We start from the raw sequence: 15,660 nt of genomic DNA on the forward strand, positions 1-15,660 counted from the left end.
TTGCAGCATGACCACAGATTTTTATGCATGCCAATGCATTTTAATGCATTCATAAACATGATTTTAATAATAATAGGATTTGGACGAATCTTGTGCTGAAATGAGAAAGTTTAATCATTTTAGATATACAGTAATGTATATCTATCTATCTAATTTTTATTTTTATTATACTTTTTTGTGGGGTTACGGAGGTAGACATTTTCAATACAAATTCTGACCACGAGATGGCGACAAATTCGACTTTGGCTGAAAATCAGATGCATCTTATGTTTCCTAAAATTATGATAAATATGATATATCGGCATTTTATTAATCTTTTTATTTCAAATAAAATAAATATAGAGTTGTTTATTCAAGTTATGCATTTTCAGCAATGTTCAATATGTGCAAAAACAGGAAGGTAATTCAGATTTTGTTTTAGTTAAAAAACATAACAGAATTTTTGTGAGGCATGTGTTAAACGTTTCCAAGATTTAAAACTAATTTCTGCATTTAGAATTTTAATGTGAAATCAGACTAAAGTTATTTTCTGCCATAAACACAAACATAAACAACTGAATGAAAATGTAGAAAAAAATGTATACTCTAAATGCATGTATTACACTAAATTTGAATTGGAATTCATTTAATTACTTTAATTCATTTTCTCTCAGTCTGAATCAGAATAAAACTGATAGCAGTGCATGCATGGGATCCTTAGTTTCTAGCCAGGAACATATTGTAAATGTTTTAGTCATTTTAAATTTTTTTAAACATAAAAACATTTTACAAGTGAATTACATTTATATATAATTTTGTTTTGTATTAATATTTTGACATTCGAAAAAGAGTCAACGTCAGAGGAAATGAATGTCATCATTTCCAAGAAACCCTTTCCACTGACCTTTTTTTTTAACAAAAGTGCAGTCATCATAAAAGACAGACATAAAAGCATTTTTTTGTGATCTACTTTCATTCTAATTTTGCATAAGATCTGAAGAAACTTAAGTGATGGTGAAAAGCTCTCCTCTCAGATGAACACTCAATGGACCTTTACTGCTTCACATTTACTATTAATAACTTCAAGAAGCAGTTTATACACTGTAAGAGTATAGCCACAACTTGCGGTTAAATTGAAGCCTTCCTATTCACCTCTCGCAAAAACACAACTATTAGAAGTGAAACCAAATTGCACTAATCATTTGACAGAAACCTGCATAGTCGACTGAAAACCAACACGGTAAAACACACAGTTTTAGTTCTTGTTATTTTAGGTTTTTATGATAAAACCAGTTATTTTAAGTTAAACTAAATTCAAATGAAAAATGTTGCTTTGGAAACTAGCCTTAAAATGTGTTTTTGTTCAAATATGTTTTATATTATTTCAAGTAATAAACTTTTTTTTTTTTTTCCTTCTAATGGTTTTAATTTTAGTTTTAGGTTTAGTTCACTATAAATAGCCCTGGCAGAGATTTCAGAGAACGGGCACACAACAAACAAAACCAAACACTGCCACTTTTTTTTTTTTTTTTTTTTTTTTTTTTTTGAGTCAAGTGTAAAGTATTTACAGGGTTAAAAGTATTTAAATTAGTTTTGAAGGGTTTGTGTGTTTAGGAAGAGGGAGACACTAACAAACACAAATGAAGTCAGTTTCTGGGGTCAAATCCTGATTACTCTGCAGCACTAAACTTTACTAAAAGCCGTCCACGTCAGGTTAAAGATGATTTTGTTGGAATGTAAACTCAATAGGCTCAAACAGTCAGGTTTATTTAAGGGTGTAGCAGGTAACCGAACATGTTTTTTCTCATGAAGTGAGAAGAGCTTCCCCTGCTGAGCTCGTGTTGTGGTTTGTGGTGTTGCAGTAGTTAGTACCTCATTCTGCCCCAGAAACACCCAGGACTAATACGTACAGACTAAACTCCTTCATCTTTCTGTAGTCTAGATGAAGCTACAAACTCTGGCTACAGTGGCTGTCTTGAAGCGCCCGTGTACTGGTCATGTCTTTTGTTTGAGGAACTCTCCGAACACTAGAAGCGATGAGGATGAGAGTAGCTGTGCTGGTGCTGGTTGTTTATGTCAGTCTGACTGAAGGTATGTATGTCATTGACTTTCATCTTTCATGGCTGATGGCAGATCTCAACACCGCAGAGCAAGATGATACTGAGATTAGATTGATAAGCTTTTACGGAAGCACAGTAACAATATCAATTAGACGACTGAGATAGTGCTCTTGTGTCAGATGGTGTTAGATGGTTATCAGAGCTGTGAATCTACTACAGCCGCCATTTGACTAAACCACCATTAAGCACCTTTAAAACCACAGGATGTAAACAAATTAAAGAAATGGCTTTCTTTGCTTTTAAAAAGTCACATACTTATTGAAATGTTAAGCTAACTTCAAATGGTTACACTCTATTGGTCGAAAGTTTGGAATGATTGAGATTTTTTGATGTTTTTGAAAGAAGTCTCTTACGTTTACCAAGCCTGCATTTATTTCATATTTATTTTATTTTCAGAAATCATTCTAATATGCTGGTCTGGTGCATATTATTCATATTATTAATGGTTCTTATTATTTGTTGTTGTTATTATTATTATTATTATTATTATTATTATTATTATTATTATTTGACCACTAGTATATTGTATTATATTTAAATGTAGTTGTCTTTTTTATTATTATTTCACATATATATATATATATATATATATAACACACACACACATATACATATATATATACACACACACACACACACACAAACTATTATTATTATTATTATTATCATAATTATTATTATCATGTATCATACCCTACCGGTCAAGTTTGGGATCAGAACGATTTTTAATGTTTTTTACAGGAGTTTCTTATGCTCATCAAAGCTGCATTTATTTGATCAAAAATACAGGAAAAGATTTAATATTGTGAAATATTATTATGATGTAAAATAACGTTTTTCTATTTTAATATACATTAAAATCTAATTTATTCCAGCATTTCAGCATCATTACTCCAGTCTTCAGTGTCACATGATCTTCAGAAATCATTCTACTATGCTGATTTATTATCAGAGCTGGAAAATGTTGTGCTGCTTAATATTTTTTTGGAACCCGTGATACTTTTTTTCAGGATTCTTTGATGAATAAACAGTTAAAAAGAAGAGCATTTATTTAAAATAGAAATCTTTTCTAATATACACTACCGTTCAAAAGTCTGGGGTCATTACATTTGTATTCTACAAAATTTTTAAATAAATTAAAACTTTTATTCATCTAAACTGTGTTAAACTGTTAAGAAGTGATAGCAAAGATTTATATTGTTACAAAAGTTTTATATTTTGAATAAATGCTGTTCTTTTTAACTTTTTATTCATCAAAGAATCCTGAAAATAAGTATCATTGCCAACATTGATAATTCTAATAATAAATCAACATATTAGAATGATTTCTTAAGGATCATGTGACACTTTATACTGGAGTAATGGCTGATGGAAATTAAGCTTTGCATCACAGAAATAAATTATATTTTAAAGGATATTAAAATATAAACCATTATTTTATACACAAATAAAATTATGCAAAAATACATATATATATATTATGTATGTATGTATATATGTATATATATATATATATATATATATATATATATATATATATATATATATATATATATATATATATATATATATGTCTGTACTTTTTTCTGGAAGCTCCTGTTACCAAGACAAATAAATGTCTTGTGTGTGTAGTGTGTAAAACATACTCTTTAGCATTTATATCTCTTGGTGGGATCAGGTAAGTTACAGTCAGACTTACAGATGTTGTTGTTGTTGTTGTTGTTTTTTTTTTTACATCCTTTAAATGCTCTTAAAGGAGCAGGATGTGTATCTACAAGTCGTCCACACTGTTACAAAAATTCAACTAGGCCAGAAGAGGACTTCACTTGTGAATGGGATAAGAGAAACCCTGAGAAGAGTCAAACACACACTCTTCATATATGGTGAGTTCAACAAACACATTCAGCATGAAAGTAACAAACAAATCATGCTGTCTTCACAGTTACAAAAACTGTAAACCTATGAAAGGCTGTGTGTTTGACTGAGCGTAAAAAAACTAAAGTATACCTTGGGTTTAACAGATACCTGAGGCTTGATAATGCATGTCAGTCATCATAAATATACCTTTCACAGGGACAGTGAAAATAAAAAAATTCTTACACATAAGAACTGTGGCAAGCAAGCACAGACAAACATTCTCTTGGAGGAACTAGGAATCACCAAAAGAAAGACAGACATATGGATACAGACACAAGTCGGCAACCTCACCTGTAATTCTAGCAAAATCTCAGTCATCCTGGAATGCAAGGGTAAGTTTATATTACATTAATGACGGCCAATACACATGAATGGGAGCATAAATGTGTGCATTTATTAAAATATATTGGATATGTAATAATTATAGAATTAAAAATGTATCATGTTATTATTATCATGTGTATCATGTATTTTTTTTACATATCAGCATAGCTTTTGCTAATGTATACTCATGTTGTCAACAGTCAAATACAGTAAACCTCAGATTCTCAGAATGGAAAGGTTAGCTGGGATCCTGAATATCACACTGGACAAACCAAAGGATAACAAAGGTGCTAAATATGAGATCAGATGGAGGGAGAGAGGCTCTGAATGGCAGAATGTAAGACGTTTCAGAAAACCTAGTATTTTAAATTCCTGAAATGAATCTGTTATTTTACTAATATGATGTGTTTTCCAATTGTAGGCAACATTTGAAACTAAGGACAGAACCAAAGGTAAGAGTCCTCATTCTGTTAATACAAATTATATATGTGCAAGTAGTCTGAATGTTGCACAGTCTGAACAGTGATCTGTCCTTGGTTTATAAAAACAAAAAAAGTTAATGACTCTTTTGATATAATTCAAAATGCATTATTAAAAATAACAATGGTTTAAAGGGGTAAAATCAAAAATCTAATTCTACCTCTTCTACATCTTTTTAAATAAAAGAATTCAATGTACTATGAGAACATTCTGTAATTTTACAAAATATTACTTTAGTAATTATAATTATTAACATTTTGCAGTCTGCTTAAATTGGTTTCAATTATAAGTAAAATTGGTCAAAATGGTAACACTTTACAATAAGGTTGTATTAGTTAACGTTAGTTAATGCATTAGTTAACATGAAATAACAATGAACAACTCAACTTTTCAGGATTACTTAATGTTTTGTTAATGTTAACTTACACATTTACTAATGCTTCTCTTCACATTAACAGCTAATCTACAAATGTTAGTAACATCAGTTAATGTTGGACTAGTGTACACTTTACAATAAGGATCACAAATTCCCTTAAATAATGCTTTGTTAGCAGTAAGTCATGTTAATAAACAGTCTACAAACATGAGAAACATTATCAGTTGATGTTTAGATAGTTTCCAAGTTTACCAATAGCCCAAATCAGTGCACAAATGGGGAGTTAGTATTGTTTATCCATTGTGTGTGTTAGCTGCTAAATAAACTTATGTGTATATACTGTATGTAGTATAATTAAATAAAGCTATCTACAAGCATAGTTCATTGTTACTTCATGTTAACTAATGCATGCACTAACGCATTAGTAAACAAATGTTAACATGAACAAAGATTAAGTAATGTTGAACAGATGCATTGTTCATTTTTAGTTCATGTTAACTATTGCATTAACTAACGTTAACTAATACAATTTATTGTAAAGTGTTACTGTTAAGATAATAGTTTAAAAATAAAAGAGATTGTTGCTGCAAATATAAAGGAAAGGTAAATTTGAGAGTATCATGGGATACAGCATTCTGTGTAGTGTGTTTTGCTAAATGAAATTGGCCATAGAGGTATTCTTTTCATGTTAAAATGTGCATACTGTGTGCATATTAAATACTGATAGTAAGAATAGCATGTCAACACTGTACACTTCAGCCCATAAAACTTACTAAAGATAATGATTAAAATGTGTGAAAGGGTTATCAAATCTGGTTTTGTGTAGCACCTACAGCTCCGCATATCCTTCCAGTGAAGGATTTTTTCATCATTTTTATGCAGTTTCTGATCATTTGACTTGACAGCAAATATGCAGCAAAGCAGTTATTCATTACATATGCAACAATGGTGTTTACTCTTAAAGGCACGGCACCAAAGAGGGTATAGAGAGGGTGGAAAACGAAATTATTTTAAAACTTGTTTTTGGTGCAAAAACTGCAATTTAAATGATCTCAAAATCTGAAGGTTGCAATCTAGGATCACTAGAAATATGTGACTGCAAAACTGCAAAAATGTACCTATACATACAATACATTACACTGCAGTTCCAACAATTTTGTTCCTTTTCACTCAAATTATGATTACAGGGACAGGTTCAATTTATCACTGATTAAATGCTTATATATATATATATATATATATGGCGCATGGTTGCCAGGTTGGGAAGATTAAGTAAAGTTAAGTAAGTCTGATTGGTGTATTGAAATGGTTATGGTTCTTGAAATCTGGCAACCCCAACCATGAAAGCTTGAGAAAACAGGTTTTGCAGTCACATATTTCTAAAATTCTGTGTCCATCCTTTTCTTAAACATACAGAACTGATTGAGATGAATATGTTTATAGATTTATACACGCTACATCTACAGTACACGGAAATCTACCAGATCCAAATGAGACGGCAGGCCAAACCGCATTTACATCTATGTAAGGACTCACTACATGCTCTCTGGAGTGACTGGAGCCCAGTGGTGGATGTTCCCTTAGGTTCGATTTCAGCTGTATCTGTCAATGCATGCAAAACAACTTTTAATAAGTAAAAAGCATCTGAAAATATTTGGTTAACAGATGTAACACTTCTCTACAGAAATCAGTCGCACACCTGTAATACGCTGGGTAGAAAACAACAAGGCAAATGGTAACAGAGATATTACTCTCTCCTGGGATGTAAGTATGAAAGGAACAGAGCACACCAGAAATATTTTTATTAGGTTGAAGATTCATAAAATATGATCTGAATGATGCTAAAATATCATGTTCTTTAGGCCCCACCTTATAATGAGTCTGTAGGGGGTGTGAAGTACAATCTGACCATCTCAGTTTGGCCTTGTAAAATAAACCAAAAGAAAATGGACCATTTTACTGTGAATCAAACATATAATACATCAATAACTTATTCAGAAGCCAGGATTTCCATTTTTGCAACTAACACTGTTGGAAGTTCACCACGAAAGCATATCACCATTCCTGCTGTCAAACATCTGAGCTGTAAGTGTTAGCGTGGGTTTTCAGGTACAGTATGTGTGTTAGAGTGTGAGTTGTGGGGTTTTTGGTGACTGAGTAGTCTTAAAGTGTCGTTAAAAATTACTCATATTGAAAAAATGAAGAAAAAAGAAACAGTAAATTGGAAACTCATATGAATGTTTGACCATTTTTAGACTGTGACTCTCACATGTCCTCAAATGTGAACACCAAGGCTATGAAAACCTGCTTAGAATGGTACAAGCTGGAAGACGGTGAGACCCGACCAGAGAAAGTAAATAAATCATACAATACAGCACTCAAGGACATTAAAGGTAAAGATAAGCCATTCATCCAATTTAAACATCAGTTCATGTGTCATATTAGCATGTGCTGCATATGCTAACTCGTGTCTCTGGTTTTAATTACAGTGGAGAATTTTGTACGTCATTATTACTTTCTTCACACCGTGAAAAAGAAACATTATCAAACTGCTGTTATGTGTCCTTTTTACTCAGAACAGAGAGGTAAGTTCAGACTAAGGATGTGCCAATAAAATTCTGTTAATTATTATCATGTTATGGCCAATAACTGGCCGATATTAAAACAAATGGACGATATTACAATATTATTTTGTTCGTTTTTTTTTTTTTAATAAAATACCAAAATCTAAAACAAAGCAGAAGATTCTTAAAGTAAATCATTATAATGTACAATATGAAAAATTGATATTTTAGGACTTGATAAAATTATTTGAATTGCTGTTAAATTGTTAGTGGTTGTAACCTCTTACCTGTCACTGAACACATGAAAATTCACTATCCGAACTTAAATGGTTGTAATTCATGAATGCTTTGAAATACAGACCTAGGTTCTCCTAAAGAAGACAATCAGCAGATTATTGCTGAAGTGAAAACATTTCTGTAAAGAAAATGTAAAAGCCTAACTAAGTTATGTTCCAAATTTGAAGTTGATATCACAAAAATTGAGGTTCCTGTGAGATTTTGTTTAGGCGCTACACCAAAAATAGGCACAGAGTGAGACCCAAACTATTTTTTAATGCATTTCTCCTGTCAATTTGTCAATTTCTGTCACAATATTACCTCTATCACAAAATAACCACCAAATATGCAACCTTCAACTTGAGATATGTTAGAAAGATTAGAAAAAGTTGTAGTAACTTTTCTAATGACACTTGAGACCCCCCCCCCCAACACACACACACACACACACACACACACATTTCCATGGTAACGCAATGTCCAATTTCAAAATGGTTTTCATTTAGATTGTTTAAGCGTTTAAATAATTTTAATACAGGATGATTACTAAAATATGTGATGGGGAAAAAAGGCAATAAAAAAGGTTGAAGATCAACTTTAATTGTGTGTTAGATGACAAATAAATGTGAAATTATTTGAAATTACAACATTAAATACACAATACATTCTGATATTAATCAATTAAAAATATAATTGATATTGTATCATGTTGTGCATCCCTTGTTTAGACTATTTAGAGTAGTTTATTGAAAAATGAAGACCTCAGTATATAGTCCAGATGTAGTCCATAATGATCTCTAATTTTCTCAGTGGAACATTTGCATTTGTTTCAGCACCTATTAATGGTCCGGCGAATGTGAATATTTCTGATTTGACACATGAATCAGCTGTGGTAAGTTGGATTGCCATTCCTGTGGTGGAGCAGCGAGGATTTCTACAGCATTATGTCATTTGGATATCTGGACATGGAAACACGAGTAAGCCAAAAGTTTACAGTATCACTAATCATTTATTTGCTATGGAAGTATTTTTTTACTTGTATGACAAACAACCAAACCCATCACAAACATATCATCGCTGAATTCACCAGAGTAAAATATGAGGAGTAACATCTTTCGCTATCTGTTCCTCTTGCTTTAGAGGTCCACAAAGTCCCAGCACATAACACCAGCTTCCTGATTAAGGATCTCCACCCAGCCACCTCTTACACTGTATCTATAGCCGGAAGGACAGAAGCTGGTGATGGGCCGAACTCAACGGTGAACTTCGAAACACACTCCAAAGAAATGGGTACTGAAACACAGTCAGTGCAAAATGAGAAATGACTATACAGAACTGAAATATGTATTTGCATTGTCTGCTTTTTGTCAAATAAACACAATGAGGTGGGAGAATATACAGCAAATGTGTTCTGCCATTTCATCCAGGCTTATCATGGCAGGACTGCACCATCCTGATCATCTGTGTTGTTGCCCTCTTGTGTACTATAATCTGCTCCGTAGCTGTCAGGAGGTGAGATCACCATAACCCAGAACAAATGATTGAGGTGCAAGATATATTATATTGTACATAAGCTGTAGCTTGACTGACAGAACATAGAGCTAGATCAGTACACCAAGGTCATGGGTTAGACATGGGTTAAAGAATACATGCACACACATTCGCACACACACACACACACACACACAAAAAAATTACATTTTTAAATCTTTAATCTGGTATTGGTGGTAATTTTGACTTTACTCTCAAAATATTACAACTTTATTCTCGTAAATTTGAATTTATTCTCAAAATATTATAACTTTAATCTTGTATTGCTGCAAATATATCATATCATTTTGACTTAATTCTAAAAATATTACAACTTTATTCTTGTAACACTATGACTTTATTCTTCAAATATTACAACTTTAATCTTGTATTTATAGTAATTTTATCTATTCTTAAAATATTATAACAAATTTTACATTTTGGTCATAATTTGGATTTTATTCTCATAATTTTGACTTTATTCTTAAAATATTACGGTTTTATTTTTTTGTAATTTCGACTTTATTCTTAACATTTTAAAACTTTATAATCTCATAATTTTGACTTTATTCTTAAAATAATCAACTGACTGTTTAAATGGCATTTTCTTTCATTCTAGTCTCTGTAAAATGCATAATAAAATAGTATTTATAAGAGCAGCGCTGCTTTGTTTACAGCAGTAACCAAGGAAGCGTGTTTTTGTTTCGTTCAGAAATGTTTTATGTAATATAATTTTACAAAACTGAAGTCAGACCATGTTTGTTCTTCAGATTTCTAAATTATACAATCTAATTTAGATTAAAAACTGCTCTTTGTTTGGATCATGATTAAAATAATATGCTAACCTGTCATTTTAAATGGAAAGCGCACAGGCCATAGCTTGTTTATATGAAGAGATCTATATTATTTATTCATTTAGGATTTTTTTAAAAATTTCAGTTCAGTTTTGAAGAAATGTGCAGCAGTTTCTCTGATGAATAATAAAAAGACACTGTTTCATTTATAATTTGTCTTAAATCTCTTTAAAAAAATCACAATGATAAATGTAAATGTTTATTTCTTTAACTGTCTCTTTGCTTTGCAGACTGAAGCTGTTACCTGAAGTTCCCAGTCCTGTGTTAGATACAATAGAGTTCAGATGTCCGGAAGAGCAGGTTAGCAACACAGACTGCTGAAGAATTTAAACTGTATTTCCAACAAAACGGCCTCAATATTTTAACAAGGCATGACTGATTATGCGGCACATTATAATGACCCAAATTCTGAAATCTCCCTTCACTGTTAGCAGAAAAAAATTTGTGGTGAGGTCAAAATAGCAACCACAACGTCACATCAGCGCATTTGCAGTGATGTACTTCAAAGGGGTTATGTGATGCAATTTCAATTTTTCCTTTGTCTTTGGAATTTTACAAGCTCTTGGTGCATAAAGAAGATCTGTAAAGTTGCAAAGACCCAAAGAGATATTCTTTATAAAAGTTAAGAGTCAGCCACTCCTAAATAAAATGGCTCGTTTAAACGCCCCACGTCTACATCACTGTGTGGGAAGATTGGCAAGATTTGCATCTATAAAGTGGGGCAATAACAACTTTGAAAGGACAGACTGGCACTTCTGACTCATAGTCTGTAAATACATTTGCATATTTAAAGAATTTGCCACTGATGATTCAAACACAAATTCTGAGCAGTGTAGAGTAGAGCAGCAGTTCTCAATTCCAGTCCTAGCATCCTGCTGCTCTGCACATTTGGTGTGTTTTTCTTATCGCTTCAGACGTTTGTTCTATTCGAACGTAAGTGCCCTGCGAAGTGGACATATATTCTGCCATGATTCCAGTCCAAAGCAAACGTACAATTTAAATTTAAATAAAATTAAAGAGAACTACACATGAATGGAATTGAAAATCGCTGGAGTAGCGCTTGTAATATGTTGTTTCTCCGACTGTTTACACAGTGTGATATGCAACGCAATGCGTAAAAAGACAGTAGAAGTCATTATAATCAGTAATTATGTCCCCATTGGATGCAACAGGTGCCTCGTTTGTAATGGGTTTTATTGGTTTTGTCTCGTCGTGCTGGGACACGCATCACAGTATGTTAAAGGGATCATATGATGTTGCTAAAAAGAACATTATTTTGTGTATTTGGTGTAATGAAATGTGTTAATGTGTTTTTTTAAGGTTCAAAAAACACATTATTTTCCACATAATGCACATTATTGTTTCTCCTCTATGCCCCGCCTTCTGAAATGCATCGATTTTTACAAAGCTCATCGTTCTGAAAAGCGTGGTGTACTCTGATTGGCCAGCTATCCAGTGCGTTGTGATTGGCCGAATGCCTCAAGGGTGTGACGGAAATGTTACGTCACTTACTATACTGTGATGTGTGTCCCGGTCAGAACACCAGCGAGACGACAAAAACAATAAAACTCATTACAAACGAGCCATTTGTGGCATCCAGTGGGGACATAATTACGGATTATAATGACTTATACTGTGTTTTCACATGTTGTGTTGCATCACGCCGCATAAACATAAAATTATGTCTGCATTTGTGATCAGAGAAAAGACAAACAAGCGCAACTCTACACTGCTCAAAACTCGTGTTTGAATCATCAGTGGCAAATCCTTTAAATATGAAAACGTACTTACAGGCTGTGAGTCAGAACAGCCGGCATTGTAGCCTACTCCCAGGATCAGGAAACAGTCCTCCATAAAATGTGCTGCCCACATCTGAATATTTGGGTTGAACTGTTCTGGAACAGTGTTGTAAATACAACTTAACCACTAATTTCTAGTTGTGTCCTCTTTTGGAAGGCCAAAAAAATATTTTTGCTTTCACAATGAAACAGTGTCTCCACAACATGGCGCCGGCGGCAACAGCGAGAATAAAAGTTATGCCTTCTTTCTTTGTGTGAACATTTGGGTGGTGTTATGCAAATCTTCCCACATTGTGACGTAGACATGTGGGGGGAGTGTTTAAACGAGGCGTTTTAGGGGGGTGTGGACAAGTCTCAACTATTATAAAGAATATCTCTTTGGATTTGAGACTTTAGTCTTTGCAGCTTTAGGGATCTTATCTATTCACAAGCAGCTTGTAACACTCCAAAGAGAAAGGAAAACTTGAAATCGCATCATATGATCCCTTTAAGGGGTGTAACATTTCAGTCACACGCTTGAGGCATTCGGCCAATCACAAGGCACTCGATAGCTGGCCAATCAGAGCACACCTTGCTTTTCAGAACGATGAGCTTTGTAAAAATTGGTGCGTTTCAGAAGGCGGGGCATAGAGGATAAACTATAATGTACAGTATGTGGAAAATAATGTGTTTTTTGAACCCTAAACCGCATAAACACATTGCATTACACCAAATACACAAAATAATGTTCTTTTTAGCAACATCATATGACCCCTTTAAAAGCAGCTATAAGACAGAGAAAAAGAGTGAAGGAAAGCTACGTTGAAAAAACATCATACAGAACTCAACCGATTTACATAAATTATAGACTTGAACTACTAATCAAATTGACACAAAATAAACAGAGGGTATATATTTTTATCTTATTGTGCATGAGTCATCAGTGCATCTTATTCCAAATGAGAACATGTTTGTGTCGCAGGACCTGAGCCCGATGATGGAGGAGGTGCATGAATTCATTCTCTTGCTACGTCAAGATCTCAGCAAACCCAGGGAGGACGTGACCCCTGAACAGGGCACTTTACTGCAAGACTTCGGGCTTGTCGTCTTTGAAGAGGAAGGCGAGGAGGACGAAGAGGGTGGAGTTACTGACTTGAGCTCTATGAAATCCTGTTGCTATCCGAATCCTAGTTACAGAGGACAGACGCTACAGCTGCCAGAGCCTTTCCACACGACAGACAGCACTTCAAAAGACAATGACACAGAGTCCACATACAAAAATGGCCTGTTCTTTGAAACAAAAGTCCTGGAGTTTGACAAAACGTCACTATAGATAACAAGAACCTAAACAAACCTCCTCTATCTGCTACATGTGTCTTCTGTACATCCAGGTGCAGTCCGTTATGCATCTCTAGCGTTTTTAGCTTTTCTTTAAAGTGCACCTGAGACATAATACTGGAAATAACCCAGTTCTGAGAACAGTGTGTGATTCTCAGCAGTTACTAAGGTTGCAAACGCATCCTCACTTTCAAGCTTTGTTGTGGTCACTGACGTCACCTTCGGGATTCTCATTATGTCTATGTTTGAAGCCTACTGTGTTTTTAATAATAAAGTTACGGTTAGTGTGCCCATCACAGATACATTACTGTTCCAAATTTTGAGGTTAGTACAATTTTTTTCTTAGAAATTAATACTGTTATTCAGTAAGGATGCATTAAATTGATCAAGATTGACACACACACATACAGTATATATGTACGTATTTACAGTTTTGTCCACTAGGGAGGGCAATTTAATCTCTCTGAAAAGACACTGGGTTTTTACAACATTTAAAGGGATACTCCACCCCAAAATGAAAATTTTGTCATTAATCACTTACTCCCATGTCGTTCCAAACCTGTAAAAGCTTCGTTCGTCTTTGGAACACAATTTAAGATATTTTGGATGAAAACTGGGAGGCTTGTGACTGTCCCATAGACTGCCAAATAAATATCAGTGTCAAGGTCCAGAAAAGGTATGAAAGTCGTCGTCAGAGAAGTCCATCTGCCACAAGGATGTGCTGTTTCTACGTGTATTTAGCTTTGATTTGAAAGAAAACAGCGCATCCTTGTGGCGCAGATGATACAGAAGAGCATACACGGCATACGGTGATGTGGAGAGACACAGAGGAGACCGTTGACAAAGGAATTGTTGAATAAATTCATTATTTTTGTTTTCTTCGCTTACAAAAAGTATTCTCATCGCTTCATAATGTTACGGTTAAACCACTGATGGAAGATGTACTATTCTATACCATGACACTGTTATTTACTTGGCAGTCTACGGGACAGTCACAAGCCTCCCAGTTTTCATCCAAAATATCTTAAATTGTGTTCCGAAGACGAACGGAGCTTTTACGGGTTTGGAACGACATGGGGGTAAGTGATTAATGACAACATTTTCATTTTGGGGTGGAGTATCCCTTTAAATAAACAGACATCACAAACCAGGAATCTTTGGTTTTAGCATATTAACCATAGTGACTACAGTTTATGTTGCTACTGTAAAGCCATTATAAATCTGCATGGAATCTACATCCATGGTGCAACTTTGTTTTCTTTCTTTCTTTTTTCTTCTTTAAAAAAATTGACAAATATTTACTAATTATTTTATTAAATATTTTAATCTACAAATATTCTTTTTTTAAGCGTTTTCTGACATTTTAATCTATTATCAGATATTTATCAACACTTATTCAACTATACATTTTATTCTCAGAAAAATGCACAAAAGCTGACTGGGGCGGACCCTTTTCAAAAAGTACTAACATGCACCTTTAAGGTACTAATATGCTCCCCTCAGGGGTATATAAGGTACAAAGATGTACCTTTTGAAAGGGTATTTTTCTGAGAGTGTTCCTATACAGTAGAACCCTAAAAAAGTGACATTTCCATTTTATATTGTACTGTGTTACATCATTATTTAATATTTAAAATATATATTATTTTATAACTTTTGTGTGATCTGCATCGATCGTTTGAGAGAGACTTTGAGAGAAATGTTGCTTTAGGTGTTGGTGTCTTTAGTTAGAACAGCCTCCTGCTGTAGCTACACATTTCTCTGTCCCAAAGTAAGGTGCTGCTGCCCTCTGTCTTCACGAAAGTACCCTACCTTCGTGATTCTGCTACTGTACCTGTCTGTACTCCACGTGTTCAGATAAACGCGAATCAATCAAATGAAGATCTCCAACTCCTCAGAATCCGGGGTTAAAAAAAGAAAAAACACTTACAGGTACAAGTGTGGGACAAAACATTTAACAGAAACAGAAATGAACCATTTTACTTCTAACGTTGCGCAACAAACGGATTAAAATAGCATAAGATCACGCGTTCACATTAGAAGCGGAGCGAGAACTCTTAATGCGTTACCATGGTAACCGTCGTTTTCAGCAGTTACTACAGCTAGCGTACACTGTTATTACAC

General features: G+C 33.8%; 1 protein-coding gene across 1 annotated transcript; it reads left to right on the forward strand.

Moving 5' to 3' along the window:
• The first annotated feature begins 1,550 nt into the window (after window positions 1–1,550).
• LOC109069661 (leukemia inhibitory factor receptor-like) lies at window positions 1,551–13,838 on the forward strand. The gene is made up of 15 exons (XM_042767006.1): window positions 1,551–2,070; window positions 3,856–3,982; window positions 4,173–4,348; window positions 4,541–4,677; window positions 4,762–4,792; window positions 6,640–6,780; window positions 6,881–6,960; window positions 7,059–7,281; window positions 7,452–7,589; window positions 7,686–7,781; window positions 8,870–9,013; window positions 9,177–9,326; window positions 9,464–9,548; window positions 10,651–10,720; window positions 13,181–13,838. Exons 1-15 carry the CDS (start codon window positions 2,016–2,018, stop codon window positions 13,529–13,531), a joined length of 2,004 nt encoding a protein of 667 aa, XP_042622940.1. The 5' UTR covers window positions 1,551–2,015; the 3' UTR covers window positions 13,532–13,838.
• The last annotated feature ends 1,822 nt before the right edge of the window (window positions 13,839–15,660 follow it).

This window comes from Cyprinus carpio, chromosome A11, assembly GCF_018340385.1.
Source record: "Cyprinus carpio isolate SPL01 chromosome A11, ASM1834038v1, whole genome shotgun sequence".
Lineage (NCBI taxonomy): Eukaryota > Metazoa > Chordata > Actinopteri > Cypriniformes > Cyprinidae > Cyprinus > Cyprinus carpio.

Bases quoted from the DNA above. Each gene is read 5' to 3' on its own strand.
- LOC109069661 (XM_042767006.1), top strand. From the start codon at position 2,016: ATGAGGATGAGAGTAGCTGTGCTGGTGCTGGTTGTTTATGTCAGTCTG. The intron at 4,678-4,761 runs GTAAGACGTTTC...TTCCAATTGTAG, and splicing joins GAGGCTCTGAATGGCAGAAT to GCAACATTTGAAACTAAGGA. The intron at 10,721-13,180 runs GTTAGCAACACA...TTTGTGTCGCAG, and splicing joins TCAGATGTCCGGAAGAGCAG to GACCTGAGCCCGATGATGGA.